Source organism: Antechinus flavipes, chromosome 4, assembly GCF_016432865.1.
Source record: "Antechinus flavipes isolate AdamAnt ecotype Samford, QLD, Australia chromosome 4, AdamAnt_v2, whole genome shotgun sequence".
NCBI classification, from domain to species: Eukaryota; Metazoa; Chordata; class Mammalia; order Dasyuromorphia; family Dasyuridae; genus Antechinus; species Antechinus flavipes.
The window spans coordinates 130120322-130135552 of record NC_067401.1 but is presented as its reverse complement, the minus strand read 5'-3'; the positions used below and the strand labels follow the sequence as shown (position 1 = coordinate 130135552).

Sequence of the window (15231 nt, the reverse complement as noted above, 5' to 3'; positions counted from 1 at the left end):
CTGGGGGTGCCATCTTCCAGAAGAAGGGAGCAGGATTGGTGGGAAGTTGAGGGAGAGATGATTGGTCTCATGATAGATTGTGAAAATCATCTTCTTTTGCTTGTGTGCTTTAATATAACCTGAGCCCTTTTTTTCCTTTTTCAATAGACAGTGCAGAAACGGCAAGATATGAAGCTGATTGTTACTTCTGCAACATTAGATGCTGTGAAATTTTCCCAGTATTTCTATGAAGCTCCCATTTTCACCATTCCAGGCCGAACATATCCTGTGGAAATTCTCTACACTAAAGAACCTGAGACAGATTACTTGGATGCCAGTTTGATCACAGTCATGCAGATCCATTTAACTGAACCACCAGGTGAGAAAGAAGATGGGACTGTTTTACTTCTAGGATAACATATCTGCTATGAATGAATCTCTTCTCCAGCACTGATCTCTTGAAGGGCAAAGGTTTCATGAGAAATGTAACTGCCAGCTACTGGTTGACTTTCCTGCCTAAATACCATGACTTATTCCATGCAGGTGACATCTTGGTGTTTCTGACTGGTCAGGAAGAGATTGATACAGCCTGTGAGATTTTATATGAACGCATGAAGTCCCTGGGACCTGATGTACCTGAATTAATCATCCTCCCTGTGTATTCTGCTCTACCAAGTGAGATGCAAACCCGGATCTTTGACCCAGCTCCTCCTGGTAGCAGGAAGGTAATATCCAGTTGATTAACATTGCTTATGTCACTGATGTTTTTGGAGTTGTCATGCTGAGAATTGCTTCCTGTTCTCTTGATATATATTGGACCATCTGACTGTTCCTCAGTCATCTTTGCTAATTCTTCATTCAAATCATCCCTGTTCCCAATGATTTTTTTCTCAAGGCTCTATGCTGAGCCCTTTTCTCTTTCTGTTCTGCTACATCACTTGATCTCATCAATTCCTATGAATTCAGTAATCATAGATCTATACAGATGATTCTCAGATCTTTCATAATCCTAGTCTCTTTTAGCCTACAGGCCCACATCACAAGCTGCCTGCTAGATATTTTGAAGCCATATATCCATGACCAAATTATCTTTCCCCTCAAAAGCTACCTTTTTTCAAAATTTTCCTATAACTTTTGAGGGCATTGCCATTCTCTCAGTCACCCTATTTACAACCTTGATGTCATACTTGACTCCTCACTGTCACTCACTCCATATATCCAATCATTTGCCAGAACTTAACATTACTACTTACACAATATTTCTCATGAATATTCTTGCTCTCCACTTACATAGCTACCACTTAATTCAGGACTTCATCACCTCTATTGCAGTAGCCTTTTTAAAAAGTACATTTTTATTGATATAGTTTATCTTTACTTCACTTCTCTTTCCCATTGTCTAGTCATCATATGTAATAACTATATTTTTGATCTTTCACTCTTATCTCTTCTTTGGGGCCTAGTTCAGTGCTTACATTTTTGCATCATTCAGTTTCCATTATTGTTATAGTTGTGTATTTTGTTTTCTTGATACTGCTTTACTTTATTTGATATCAGTTCATATAGGTCTTTCTGTGCGTTTCTGTATCCTTTATGTTTATGATTTTTTACAACATAGAATCTATTACATTCATATGCTGTTTGTTTCACCATTCTCAGTCACTAGGCATCTACTCTTGTTTTCTTATCTTTTGTAAGAACTTGGAAATTTAATTTTTTTTCATTCAGTAAAACTTTGATCATCTCTACCCTCTTTATTCCCCAATGAAGAATAAAGGAAGAACAAAATCCCTGTTAAAAACATATATTGTCAAGCAAAACAAATCTCCATGTTGGATATGACCTAAATAAATAAATACATGTATGTATATGTGTTTACATGTTTATATATGTCTGAAGAGAGAAATATAAAATCAGGGTGCAGAATGGGGTGTGAATATGTGTGTAGGGAAGGGAGGAAGGGGGAGAAAGGGAGAGAGGGAGAAAGAAAGTGAGAGTTATGTCTCATCATTGGTCTTCTAGAATCTTGACTGGTCATTATAACGATCAGAGTTCCTAAGTCTTTCATTGTATTAATTGCTGCCCTGGTTCGGTTCACTTCATTCCACAAATGTTCCTACAAGTCTTCCCAGTTTTCTCTGAATCTGTTCCCTTCATCATTTCTTATAGCACCATACTATTTTATCATATACTATTTTATCATACTTACATATCATAAGTTGTTCAGCTATTCTCCAGTTGATGAATACCTCTCCTGTTTCTCATTTTTACAACTTCAAAAAAGTGATGTAAATATTTTTGTGCATTCTTATTTAGAGGTTTTTGTTTAGGACTAATCTCTCATTTAATCTGCCTTTCCTCTAATTTCCTCTTATTCCTTCCCCTATTTCCTTCTTCCTTTTGTTTCTATTTTCCTGTTGAGTGACATATTATTCCTGTGTCCAACTTTGCATAAATGGATATGTTTGTATTTTGACCAATTCAGATTAAAGTGATAATCAAATTTTAGCTATTCTCTCCTTTTCCTCCTCCTCCTCCTCCTCCTCCTCCTCCTCCTCCTCCTTGTTATTCTTAGTTTTGAGATAATTTTTCGTTGCTTTTCTCCACTTAGTGTAATCTTCTTCCCCTCTTTTTCTACTTTTTTTTCAAATTCATCAGTCTATTTAAACTTCCTCTCTGATTCCTGGTGATAATAGGAAATTTTCATTTGGGGCCATCTTTGAGAAGATGACTGATGAATTCTCTCTATGTCCATGTTGCCCTCTTGTTCTAAGAGTTCTGGGCCATTTTCTTTTAAGCTTTCTTGAAATAAAATGTCATGGTATTCAGGTAATCTAATGATTCTTAAAATTTTGGGGGGTTTGTTTTTGCTTTGAAATACTTTTCTCTTTTTTTTGAGGATTTTCAGTCTTTGATTTTGTTTTAATATTTCTTATTGATAAATGGAATAATTTGCTTCTTCTTGGTCCATTCTGACTTTCAAGGAGTATATTATCTGGGCAAAGTTTGGTGTCTCTTGTGGCAAACTGTTATTCCCTTTCCAGTTCTTTTTTTAATGTTCTTTTTTCTTTTTTAGTTTTATACTCTTATCACTTTAATTTCATTTACAAACCGTTCTTTCATCTTTTCCAGAAATTATGGTTGAGTTTGTGCCAAAACTATGTTTTTCTTTGGAGCTTATTTTGGAGTGTTCTCTTCTTCTGGATTTGAATCTTGAGTATCCTTGTTACTAGCTTTTCATAGTAGGATCATCTTTGCTTTTCTCATACTTCCAGCCTATTTCCTGACTTGAAACTTGATGTTAGGGTCAAGCTCTGCATTTTGGTCCTGTTGGTTGCTTTCTTGGGTTGTTGAGTACTGCATTGTTCCAGGACCAGGGACAATCCATGTGGTTTGCTCTGTGGCAGTCTGATTGCTTTCCTCCTGGTCTGAGCTCTGTAAGCTTCTGACCTGGTTTTAGCTCTGAGGAACAATAGATTGCTGCTGAACTGTCAGCCATCAGAGAAGCTCTGCTAGTACTGAATGATGCTGCTTTAGGCTTCCCTTTGGTCTGTGGTTTCTGCCCTGGTATTTCTCTGCAGACTTCAGGCTGAGCTCTGCTCTGTTCCTGGGGGTCCAAGGCACATTGCAACTGCCTGCTTCTCTCTTAGCCTACTCCCCAAAGCCCAGTTCTGCTCCTTGCCTCCCTTCAGCATAGGTCCCCTCCTTTTCCCACCCTGGATCTCTGGTGACAGAGTTGTCAGTTGGCATAACTCTTCTTGTGCCTTGCACAAGGTCCCTGTGCCCAGGATGAATCTGGTATCTCTTCTTGCCCTGGGGCTTTGCTTCTCCCCAAGTAGAGTGCTTGTTTCTGCTCAGTGCTCAGTCCTTTCCCTAGTGTCCACAGGCCTCAGTCTTCCCTAGCAGCAGGATTCACTCTGCTGTGTTTTTTAGATCTGAATGGAGAAGTTGTGAAGTTTTGTCTATGGGTGCTTGCTGTACTTCTTGCTTCTCTACCATCTTGGTTCCCTGAATTCTATTAGCCTTTTAATTGATCTGTGATCCTCAGATCTCAGTGCTTATCACAGAGCTGACCCTAGATAGTTGCTTAATAAAGTTCGTTGACTTCATTGACTTTTTCCCACTCCAGTTCATTGTCTATAGAATTGTTGATTTTCCTAAAGTATGACCATCTTCCCCCTTCCCTTTCCCTCCATCCAATGACCTCCTCTTACTTTCAGGTTCAAAATAAAGTCCTTCTTTTAGCATTTAAAGGCTTTTTACCATCTGGCTCCTTCCTACCTTTTCCATCTTAGCTGCATGCAACTTTTCCTCACCTCTATCTCCTACAATCCTGACTTCCTTCAAGACTCAGCACAGATCCTCCCAGGGGGACTTTATTGGTGCCTCTCCTGTCAGCTTAATCTAACATCCCTCCTTTTTCTGTATCTTATTCTTATTCACTTGTTTTTCAGTTGCATCTGACTCTTCATGACCTTATTTGGGCTTTTCTTGGCAAAGATACAAGGGTGGTTTGCCGTTTCCTCTTCAACTCAGGGTTAAGTGACTTGTCCAAGGATCATCTCCAGCTAGGAAGTGTCTGAGGTCAGATTTGAACTCAGGAAGGTGAATCTCCTGACTCCAGGCCCGGTGCTCTTCTTGTTATGCCACTTAACTGCCCCTTTCTGTTTCTTTTATGTTCTGATTTATTTGCAGGTTGCTTTCCCCCATTAGAATGGACTCTCCTGGAGATCTGGGACAATATTTTTGCCTTCTTCTTTTCCCCAGGGCCTAGCACAGTTTATGACCCCATAGTAAGCCCTTAAAAGGTATTTGTTGATCGATCGATGGCAGCTGTCTTTTCTAAGCATTAAGTTTCTGTGGCTAAGCTGTAGATAGGCAGTCTTTGGGGAGCAGTGTGATGCTGGCATGCTGTAAGCTGTGCTATAGCCTCCTAGCAGTGACTTTTCCCAAGGCATCATCTTTTATTAGCTAGACTTCTGGGTAGAAGAATTGTGGTAGTGCCAAGGCGAGACTAATAACCTTTTAGATCATGTATATTGCTACACCCAGCTGATGAAATTTCTCAACCTCCTTTTATGGCTGGAAAATTTTCTCCCATGTTCCACATATGTGAAAAGCCCATTTTATAGTTTAGGTGTCCCTGAGGGCAAGAGAAAAATCTCCTTTTGCATTGGCTAATGTGATACTAGAAAATCGTTGCTTTCCCAAGGCACTGGAAAAATTAAAATTTTAGTAATTGTCATAGGGTCTTGACAGCTAGATAGCAATTTTATCCAAGTGAAATGGTCTTTGATCAGTTTTAGTTTTTCTTCCCCTCCCTCCCCCCCTTCCCCCTCCTTGTTCTTTTTCTCTCCAGCTCAGGGATGATTTTTCCTCCTCACAGAATGTGTGAGCTGGAAAAGACCTCCTCCTTTTCCCCTCTCCCTACTATTCCCTAATCCTTCCCAGATAGAATTGTCTTCTCTATTCATCAGTTCGAACCTCTAGAGGGGAGATGTTATATATTTCCTTGGTGATGTGTCTTAGTGTCTCATACTCTTTTGAATTGCAAAGTTTTGCATATCTGCATTACTCTTTGAGCAGAAAAACAGTCTGCCACAACTAATTGTGCTTCTCACCTGCAGGTTGTAATTGCTACCAACATTGCTGAGACATCTCTGACTATTGATGGGATCTACTACGTGGTGGACCCCGGGTTTGTGAAGCAGAAAGTGTACAACTCCAAGACTGGAATCGATCAGCTGGTGGTGACTCCCATCTCTCAGGTACATAGGCTCAGCCCTCTTAAGAGTAGAGGTCAGCTCTCAGATGGGACTCACCAGCAGATTTCCTAAAAGATTTGGTTGCTTTTCTTAAAAGTTTTTGCATGTTCTGCTTTTGGGCTTTACAGTGTTTTAAGGATAAATTTTCTAAGTGATGACGTTATACCTTTTAAACTGGCTGAGGGGAGTGTTTTGGGGATGTGCTTGTGCATTTTAAATATATAGAATGATATTTTTCAGTTTCTAAAATTGTAGCTCCTTTTCAGAACTACTGATATGGACTCCACCATACTCTAGCCTAGCTTACCTAGGTGGAAGAGCACATGAAAAAAATACATAGATACAAATGACCAAAACACTAATAATTTTTGGCAGATTTGTTTTCCCGGTAATAGTAACATTCTACTAATCAAATTTTAACAGCAAAGAACCATATTAGAGAAGCAAATTGAAAAATTGTTGCTGTTAACCATTTTTGTTTCAGTGGGAGACTCGGAGCCTCTTAGACCATCAGGGCCGCTCAGCAGGAGTATTTTAGAGAATCCCCCTCATCCAGTCAGCTGGATGTCATTCTAAGGTGCTGCTTTTTAGGGTGTTTTTCTGGATCATGTGGGCTGGGTGCAAGCTGAAAGCACTTAGCTTGTCCCAGTCAGTCTTTCCTCCAGGGACTGCCTTTTTGTTTGCAGCTGCAGCAGAGGTTTGCACAGCCTGGCACTTCTGTAGTTCTGCTGCTAGGGCTTAGAGGCTGCTCTGTCAGGGCAACTCTCCTGCTCTAGTCTTTGCCAGGCTGCTGTGCCCATAGCTGTGCTGCAATTGATGTCAGTAATTGCTTCATTGTGTATCATTCTTCAGCGGCTGTTTAAGTATTCTGCCATAAAGAGAATGAGAGTTAGGACTTTCCTGGTCTTAGAAATGATCTGAATGGTAGTGGAATAAACCAGGCCCCATTTATGATTTTGCTAGTAGTTTGTTGCCTGCTCATAATGCTTTTCTCCCACCTCAGTAGCTGTTAAACAGGTGTGCTGTTTCTTCTTGTTCACCTTTCTAGGCACAGGCAAAGCAGAGAGCAGGGAGAGCAGGAAGAACAGGGCCTGGAAAGTGTTACAGGCTCTACACGGAACGTGCCTACCGAGATGAAATGTTAACCACCAATGTGCCTGAGATCCAGAGAACTAATTTAGCCAGCACGGTGCTCTCTCTCAAGGTAGCCATCATGTCCCATTGCATGGAATGATGTTGTCATTCAGTCATTCACTTGTATCCAACTCTTCATGGTTCTGTGGACCCACGCTGTCTGTGGGGTTTTCTTGGCTAAAATTCTGAAGTAGTTTGCCATTTCTTTCTTCAGTGGATTAAGGCAGAGTTCAGTCACCAGTATGTGTGTGAGGCTGAATTTGAACTCAGATCCCTCCAAGCCCTGTCCTGGCACTCTGTCCACTGAGCCATATAACTGCCTCCAGGTATGAGTGTTAGCACAACCAGTTAGGAAGCTTTTAGTAAATTAAGCTCAGTTTCATGAATCTCCTTTAATACTTAAGTAACATCAGAAACCAGTTATTTTGTGTCAAATGCAAATGGCTGAAATTAGGGGTTGCATTGTAGCCAATATGTCTTCTCTAGCTCCTTTTTCTTTTTTGGAATTACAGCACATTGATCATTTGAGTTTTTAGCGTTTCAGTTAATACCATTAACAAATTTGAAAAATGTCATTAATATCAAACCAAGATCCTATGACAGTATAGCTTCTTAAAGAGTCTTAGTTTTCAAGCTCTTTCTCTACTGTTTTGAAAAGTCAAAACAAAACAAAATAAGAACACACACACACACACACACACACACACACGAAATTAAAACTAAGCTATAAGATCAGAATACAGACTGGTCCTTTGGGAGCTTAGTTTTCATTCTGAATAATTTCTCTTCCTTTCCTAGTCCTCAGTGGAGAGCTTCATTCTCTCTTGGCAGTGGCAGCTGCATGAGTAATTTCCCAGATGATGGCATTGTCCCCACGACAGTTGATGTTACTCCGGAGCCCTGTCATTTTATTGGTGCAGAATGCTCCACCAAAATTTATTATTTATCCTCTGTGAGAGGGGGGAGGACAGAGCTTCAGGAAAAAAATTTGCCACCTCTCTGCTTTCCTAGCAAAGGGGTTGGGATGACCAAAATGACTGTTCATTCAGTAAGACAAGTACAGTGAATATAACTCTTAGGATCTTTAGGGAATAGAAAAGAAATAGAAAACATTGCATCTGTCCTTGAGGTTGTTAAAAGCCAACTAGAGAAATTAAATAAGACAGCACACCATCTATTCTGGGGCATGAATTTTGAATTTCTGTGAAATATTACCCTTTGCTGAAATCTAATCAGGATTTTTGGAAGGTGAAATGATGATGTGTTTCTTTCTTCTAACCCCCTGGGGCCCATTCTTTGGCTTGTTGGCTACTGTTAATTTCTGTGGTCATCTTTCTGTTTTGCACTTGAGGAACCAAAGGAAATATCTGAAAGTCTCTGCTGGGCCCCTGGAAATAGATCTTTGGGATGGCCATTAAATGGGGTGATGGTGTTTCTATCCCTTCTAATCTAGGCTATGGGCATCAATGATTTGCTTTCCTTTGACTTCATGGATGCTCCCCCAATGGAAACTCTGATTACAGCCATGGAGCAGCTGTATACATTGGGAGCCCTGGACGACGAGGGCCTGCTCACCCGTCTGGGCCGCAGGGTAAGTCACGGTCCGGCCTCACAGCCCCCTTCCTCACCCCTCTTTCCCTGTCAGAGAGCACTTGGGGGTCCCTGGGTGGGCACGGATTCATTCTCAGCCTGTCCATCTCACTTGGTCACCAGATATCAGCCAGGAGTCCTGCTTTATTTCTAGAAGAAGTGCATCCTTTCCCTAGGCTAATACAGTCTGGTCCGAATCGATTTCCCCCAGTGTGAGTTTTATGGGCCCAAAGCTTAGTCTTGGTGAATTGCCACCTGCCTCCTGACAGCTATTTATTCTTCCGCCCTTTCAGATCGGGGAGGAGGGTTGGGGAGGCTGTTCCCAGGGTGGGTCTTCCTGCCTGCCCACCAGGGAGGCCTTCTAGAGAAGAGTAGAGCAGTGTCTTTTTCTCCCTCTAGATGGCGGAGTTTCCCTTGGAGCCAATGTTGTGCAAAATGCTGATCATGTCTGTACATCTGGGTTGCAGTGAGGAGATGCTCACCATTGTGTCCATGCTGTCAGTGCAGAACGTCTTCTATAGGCCCAAGGTGAGGGGTGAAGGCATGCATTCTTAGTGCGTCCCCTCGTGACAGGCACACTGAGCTGACTTTGGGGGGAACCTTTTTTGGAGGAGGCCTGGGAAATGGCATTTTGGATCTGGGATTGAGTAGGAATGAGTACCTGTGGTGAAAAAAAAAGAATAATTTTGTGCTCTATTGATTGGCAGGACAAACAAGCCCTTGCAGATCAGAAGAAAGCCAAATTCCATCAAACTGAAGGTGACCACCTCACTCTCTTGGCCGTGTATAATTCTTGGAAGAACAACAAATTTTCCAACCCCTGGTGTTATGAAAATTTCATACAGGCTCGCTCCTTGCGCAGAGCCCAGGACATCCGTAAACAGATGTTGGGCATCATGGATAGGTGAGTCTAAAATCTGTCTTTTCTTCCACTGTGCAAGACCTAGAATCATTTACTGCAGAATCTTTTGGAGTGACGTGTCATAGAGTGAGTGCTTCTGTTCTTTTACCATGATTATTGTCCTTCTAGTCCCTTTACATACAGCTGCCAACCTTCTCTCACAAAAATCCAAAAAACAAGAACAAAAAAAAAACAACAACTGGCATACACCAACAAAAAAACCATCTCTTGATCTACTCCATTTTTTAAAATGTCTATTCTTTTGTTACAAATGAGTGTGGTGATGCAGATTTTTGCTTTTAAAAGTTCCACTGTGATTACAAATAATAACACATAATTTTACAAACCTAATGGAAGAAATTGGCCTTAAATCAGAACCTTAAAAGTAAAAATTCCTATTTTAGAAAAGTACCTGAATGATTTGGACTTATGCTTTGCCCAATCTGTAAAGCAACTGTCCCTCTTTGATATTTAGTGGTGGAAGTAGGAATTTCCTAGTGGGAGTAGGGAGAGGAGCTATATTGAATATGTGGTTATAAGTGTTTGACCAATATCTGACAACAGACTCGTCCCATGTCTTTCTTCTGTTTTCCTTTGTTCTGCTATGTAGACATAAGCTGGATGTGGTGTCCTGTGGCAAGGCAACAGTCCGTGTACAGAAAGCCATTTGCAGTGGTTTCTTCCGAAATGCAGCCAAGAAAGACCCACAGGAAGGCTACCGAACTTTGATTGATCAGCAGGTGGTCTACATCCATCCCTCCAGTGCACTCTTCAACAGACAGCCAGAATGGTAGGCCAGAATACATAATGTAGGGCACTCTTAATTGGTGGAGATATCCCATCTGTATATTTTTTGTGTCTAAAAAGGCAAAGCTCTATAAATGTGCTGCCTTCCAGGGAAAGTCTTGATTTCTTTTTATTTGTAAATAATTATGTGAGATCCCTTCACAGTATGGATAAATTTTCGCTTAAATTTACAAAGCTAAAATATGTATCTCTGTGCTCTTTTCCAGCACTTCTTCTAGTGCTAATATTTCTAAGAGGATCAGAAATACTAGTTTGACCTCTACAGGTCTTATAGGGAAATCATATTTTCTTCCAGTTCTTATTAATCTAATTGATTTTTCTGAGGCTGTGTATCTCTGGGTATATTCACAATTATCCTAATGTGAATATTCACCTTTGGTGTGAGCCACTAATTTGCATGATAGATAAGATTCTTTGGTTCATAAAAGCCAAATTTCACCAGGTTTCTTAAAACTTTTTCCATTTGTGACCCCTTTTTTGCCTGAGAAATTTTTATGTGATCTTAGGTATATAAAATAAGTTTGCAAATCAAGCATTTGCTGATAATAAATCATAATTTTGCAACACATTCAGTTATAAGACCGCACATAGGGTCAAGATCCACAGTGTAAGATGCTGGGGTCTATCGTGCAGTGGTACATTAATGGTAAGTAGAGTTTGGTGGAATAAAAAACAAGATGGAAACCAAAGGGTGAACAGGTATGGTTTCATAGGTTTTGTTGTGGACCAAGGTCACATAATATTGTAGTTTTAAATTTTGTGTTCATCTGTCCGCAGGGTGGTATACCATGAGCTGGTGCTGACCACCAAGGAGTACATGCGGGAGGTCACCACCATTGATCCCCGGTGGCTGGTGGAGTTTGCTCCGGCCTTTTTCAAGGTCTCAGACCCCACAAAGCTCAGCAAACAGAAGAAGCAGCAGCGGCTTGAACCCCTCTACAACCGGTATGAGGAGCCAAATGCTTGGAGGATCTCCCGTGCTTTCCGGCGGCGGTGACAAGGGAGCCATTGACTGTGGCACAAAGTATTCCGTTTTGAGTTCTCGCTGGAGGACTGAGGCCCAGGACTCCAGTGACTTTTGTTTAAAACCCCCTACCAGGAGCACAGCCGTCCTTGAGTTGAGAGGCCTCAAAGCCAAAACAGGACATCCTGACCTGCACTCTCATTTATTTTCTTATGATGAAAGCCTCAGAAGACAGGAACTCACCCTGGCCATGAAATACATGCCACCCCCTTGGCTGGGCCGAGCTTGTGAGGAGCAGGTATGTCCCATCTTTTTCTGCAGAGCTGGACCAGGACGAATTGTTACATTTCTGAACAGCCTGTGCTACAAGATCCTCAGGTCAGAGGACTCTGACAAGCCGCCCATCAACCCATTGCTTTTTGAGAACTTGGAGCCCTTTGGTGGCACTGCCCAAGCTTTCCATCTACTTTCCAACCTGTTTCTTCCAGCTTAACTCTTTGAAAATATGTATTTGTTTATTTTTAAATACATTTGTATATATTTTTTTCCCTGCAGTTTTTCTTTTAGCTAAAACGTTAGTATATTGGCCAGTCTTGAGGGGAGGAGGATTTAGAATGTGCAACTTGGGAGCACATGGTAGAGGATCTCTGCATTTCTCTGCCCCCCCACTTTCCCTCCCCCCCCCCCCACTCCCCTTTCCCAGAATCAAAGCCCTTCACGCCTGGGCTGGACTTGAGCAGGACACACATGTCAGCCTGGGAGTCTTGTCTTTCAGCGCCGTCTCTAGCATAGTTAAGAACTATAGGTCACCCAGTGATTAACCACATCCATTTCACAGAACTCTCCAGTCTAGAGGTCTGAGTGGTTACAGATGTTGAATATGGGGGGATTTTCCTCCTATACAATGTGTAATGTGTCTTATTTCCTCTTCAAAAATGCTAGGTGACATCACAACTTTTTATTTTATTTAATTTCCACTCCCATCACTCCCTTCCACAAAACAGGCCTAATATTCCCCCAGGAACTCTTGTGAATTTTAACAAAGAGGCTTTCTATGGCAAAACACACGTGGCCACACAAACACCTTCTTGGAGATGGTTTGTGGAAGCTTAACAGCTGCACTCTAGATCCTTCTGAAGCAGGACTTGAATTTCCTTTTTCCCTGCTCCCCTTTCCTAGAGCTTTGTGTGGCCATGCTTCATCTGTGCTCACTCTTTCTCTGACCCCAGAAGGGCAGATGCAGCCCTGTTTGTAGTGGACAGCACCTGTATGAGACATTGTGCTTTGAGAGCTTCTGGGAAACAGAAAGGGCTTCCCAGAAGTGGTCTTGTGTGAGGCAATCGTCAGGGCCTACAGTGTGTCCTAGGATGGTTCAGATGTGGAGTCTGTCTCCCACTGTCTGAGCTATCACTGATCTTTAACTGATTCTAAATTCTCTCCATTGGACTTCAAGTGGTCATTAGACCCTGTTCTCTGAAAGGAAAACATCTCTCCCTTCACTGCTGTCTTGTTTATTGGTTGGGCCTCCATCACTGGCTTTGCTTTCCCTTCCCTCCAGTTAGGAAAGGGAGATCAGGTTTAAATGCGGTTTAGAGAGGGAATCAGAGGTCTGTGAACTGACTATACTTTGTGCGTCCTGGGCAGACTTATGACAATCTCATTTCTGTTAAATGAGAAAATTAGGCTTAGATAATCTCCAAAGTCGTTTCCAGTTCAAAACCCTCAGTCTTCTGTGCTGCTAACTTGTGGAAGAGTAGCAATTAGAACTGGCAATATGTCCATATCTGTGCCTGCCTTCTTGCTTTTTCTTTGCCCCTAAATTGAGCTGAACCCTTTTTGAGCAAATCTGACAATCCTGGGGAGCCAGAGTCCCCATTTAGGAATTGCTTGGGGCTGAGGTGGCAGGAATTACTTAAGGAGCTGAGGAGGTTCCCCCTGTCCCCTTATGAGGTACATCTTTTCATTTTCTGTGTGGGGAGGTTGAACTTGAAGGGTCCTGGGAAGTTGGGACCCTGAAAAATTGCAAAGATTGTCCAGGGTTTACTGTGGAATGTCTAGCAGAGAAAATCAGCTTGAAAGTCTTAGGAACTGAGGCTGTATGTTCTGTAAAGCTTGCAGAGTGAGGCTAAGTGGGGCCTGGGGATAAGGGAGGCTGGGCGGAGAGCAGCACAGCTCAGCAGCCTTCTTCTCTGTCCATGTCCCCTCAGATTTAGCAGTATGACAGAGGAAGTCAGGTGTTCCCAGACAAAGCTGAAAGTGCACTCTTTCATTGTCTTACCCCATGGTCATTGAGCACAGCTTCCCCTTGCCCTGTCAGTGCTAGCCTGCCAGAGAGGACAGTAGGTGACTTGGAGGTTTCGTTGGTGGGAGGGGGCCGCTTGCTGGGCCACCTATCAAGCCCAGAGACAGCTGAAGTGGTTTGGGTGGCCGTATAGAATGCCTCCTGGCCTCCGGCTCCGTGTGTGTTCTAGTGACCTCCTCTTGGAGAGCTTGGGTGAGACACAACCTCGTGGCCTTCTCACCCCTCGCCCACGCCGGGGCCCCTGCCGAGTCTACAAGCCCTCCTGACCTTCCTCCAGGAAAGATCAACACGGATTGTGGAGCTGGGGCCTGTGTAGATTCCTTCGCTGGAGCCGCTTCCCCACCCTGTCCATTTCAGGAGATGGTGTTCCCAGGAAGAACGGTGGTCAGGAGTGGACTGTGGCCCTTGCACAATGGGGTGCTTGTTGCCCTTCCCTTAGTTCATTTTTTTCCTGACTTTGGGTGATGGCTGGGGAGAGGATATGGATCTCATGCTGTGATCTGGAATCTTCCTGGTTATGAAAGTCTATTATTCTCCGTGGCTCAGCAGGTAGCCAGGCTTGGGAGTTTCCTGCTCCTTTCATCTGATTTGTGATGTGTATGCACATGCGCCTGCATATGCATGTGTATATTGGAGCTCTGTGGGGTGTATACTGGGCTGAGGAATCCTGGCCTCTCATTCAACTCATTGTAACCTTGCTTTGACTACCTTCACTGTATCTGAGATGATCATTTCCTCCCAGTGGACTTTCATTTATTTGGTCAAGCTTCTCAAAGTTTAAGCATTAGAGCAATTGAAGAGCAGCGAACAATGGCTAATCGTGCAATTAGCTTTTCATGGGGCATCAATCAGCAATTTAATTCAGTCTATGGACTTTTTTCCTCTTCTTTTTCTATCTGCCTCTTCCTGTCTATTTTTCCTTTCTCATTTTCTCCCTCCCCTCAATGTAGCCTCTGGCCACAATGTGACATTGATGTATCTATTAAATGAAGCTTTATGCTCCTTGTTTGGAATTTTTTTTTTTTTAAAAGCAAGTGAATTGGAAGCAAAACCCTCAGAGATATAAAATGAAACAGGTTTTTGACCTGAGTTTGGCTCATAATCTGACTTCTTCCCTTCCCCTGTGCCAGGCTACTGAATCACTTGGGATCTAGTTAACCAGCTTGTGTGTCAGCCTGCATTTCTTGGTTCCTTCTTTGCTTGTAGTTGTGGTTTGAAAATATATCTGGAGATCACCTGTTTTTGCTTTCCCCTTTCTCCACCTTCCCAAACTAGATCTAGTCATAATGGAGGGGAGGGGGAAGGAAAAGCTTCAATTTTATCTGAGTTCTTCCTCCTAGTCCTATCCTGTCCTCCCACCATCCCACCCACCATAGCAACATCACCTGTTTCAGTTACACACAGCTCAGGTATCCTGTTCACCTCCTTCCCTGCAGCCTCCCTCCCACCCATACAAATTCAGCTCCGGGAATCAGATTTCTTCCAAATTTGGAAGAGGAGAAAATTCTTTTCTCCTAATTCCTCCTCCCTGGTTATCTTACCCTCTCTGGCCTAGCTCCCAGGGCATACTTTGGCTTTCCCCCTCACATCCTGCTGCCCCCTCCCTCTTCCATCCCCAGCAAAAATGCAGCGATGACCCTCACCCCGCCTAGGAGTGGTGGGAGGAAACCCTGCCCTGCTCTCTACTCTGGGAGGAGATACCAGCAAGAGCTAGGGATAAATTGCTAGTGTACCTATGCATTGTGGGAATAGACAAGAATTGATTGAGAGAAGGAAATAAGGTCAATTT

General features: G+C 42.7%; 1 protein-coding gene across 1 annotated transcript in view; it reads left to right on the top strand.

Annotated features, from left to right (window-relative positions):
- Window positions 1–14444, top strand: part of DHX8 (DEAH-box helicase 8) — a 31261-nt gene extending 16817 nt beyond the window's left edge. The window contains exons 15-23 of the mRNA XM_051994346.1: window positions 148–358; window positions 523–704; window positions 5607–5747; window positions 6793–6948; window positions 8332–8469; window positions 8868–8996; window positions 9176–9372; window positions 9980–10159; window positions 10954–14444. Coding sequence (XP_051850306.1) covers window positions 148–358; window positions 523–704; window positions 5607–5747; window positions 6793–6948; window positions 8332–8469; window positions 8868–8996; window positions 9176–9372; window positions 9980–10159; window positions 10954–11173 — 1554 coding nt within the window. The 3' untranslated portion in view covers window positions 11174–14444. The remainder of the gene's footprint in view (window positions 1–147; window positions 359–522; window positions 705–5606; window positions 5748–6792; window positions 6949–8331; window positions 8470–8867; window positions 8997–9175; window positions 9373–9979; window positions 10160–10953) is intronic.
- The last annotated feature ends 787 nt before the right edge of the window (window positions 14445–15231 follow it).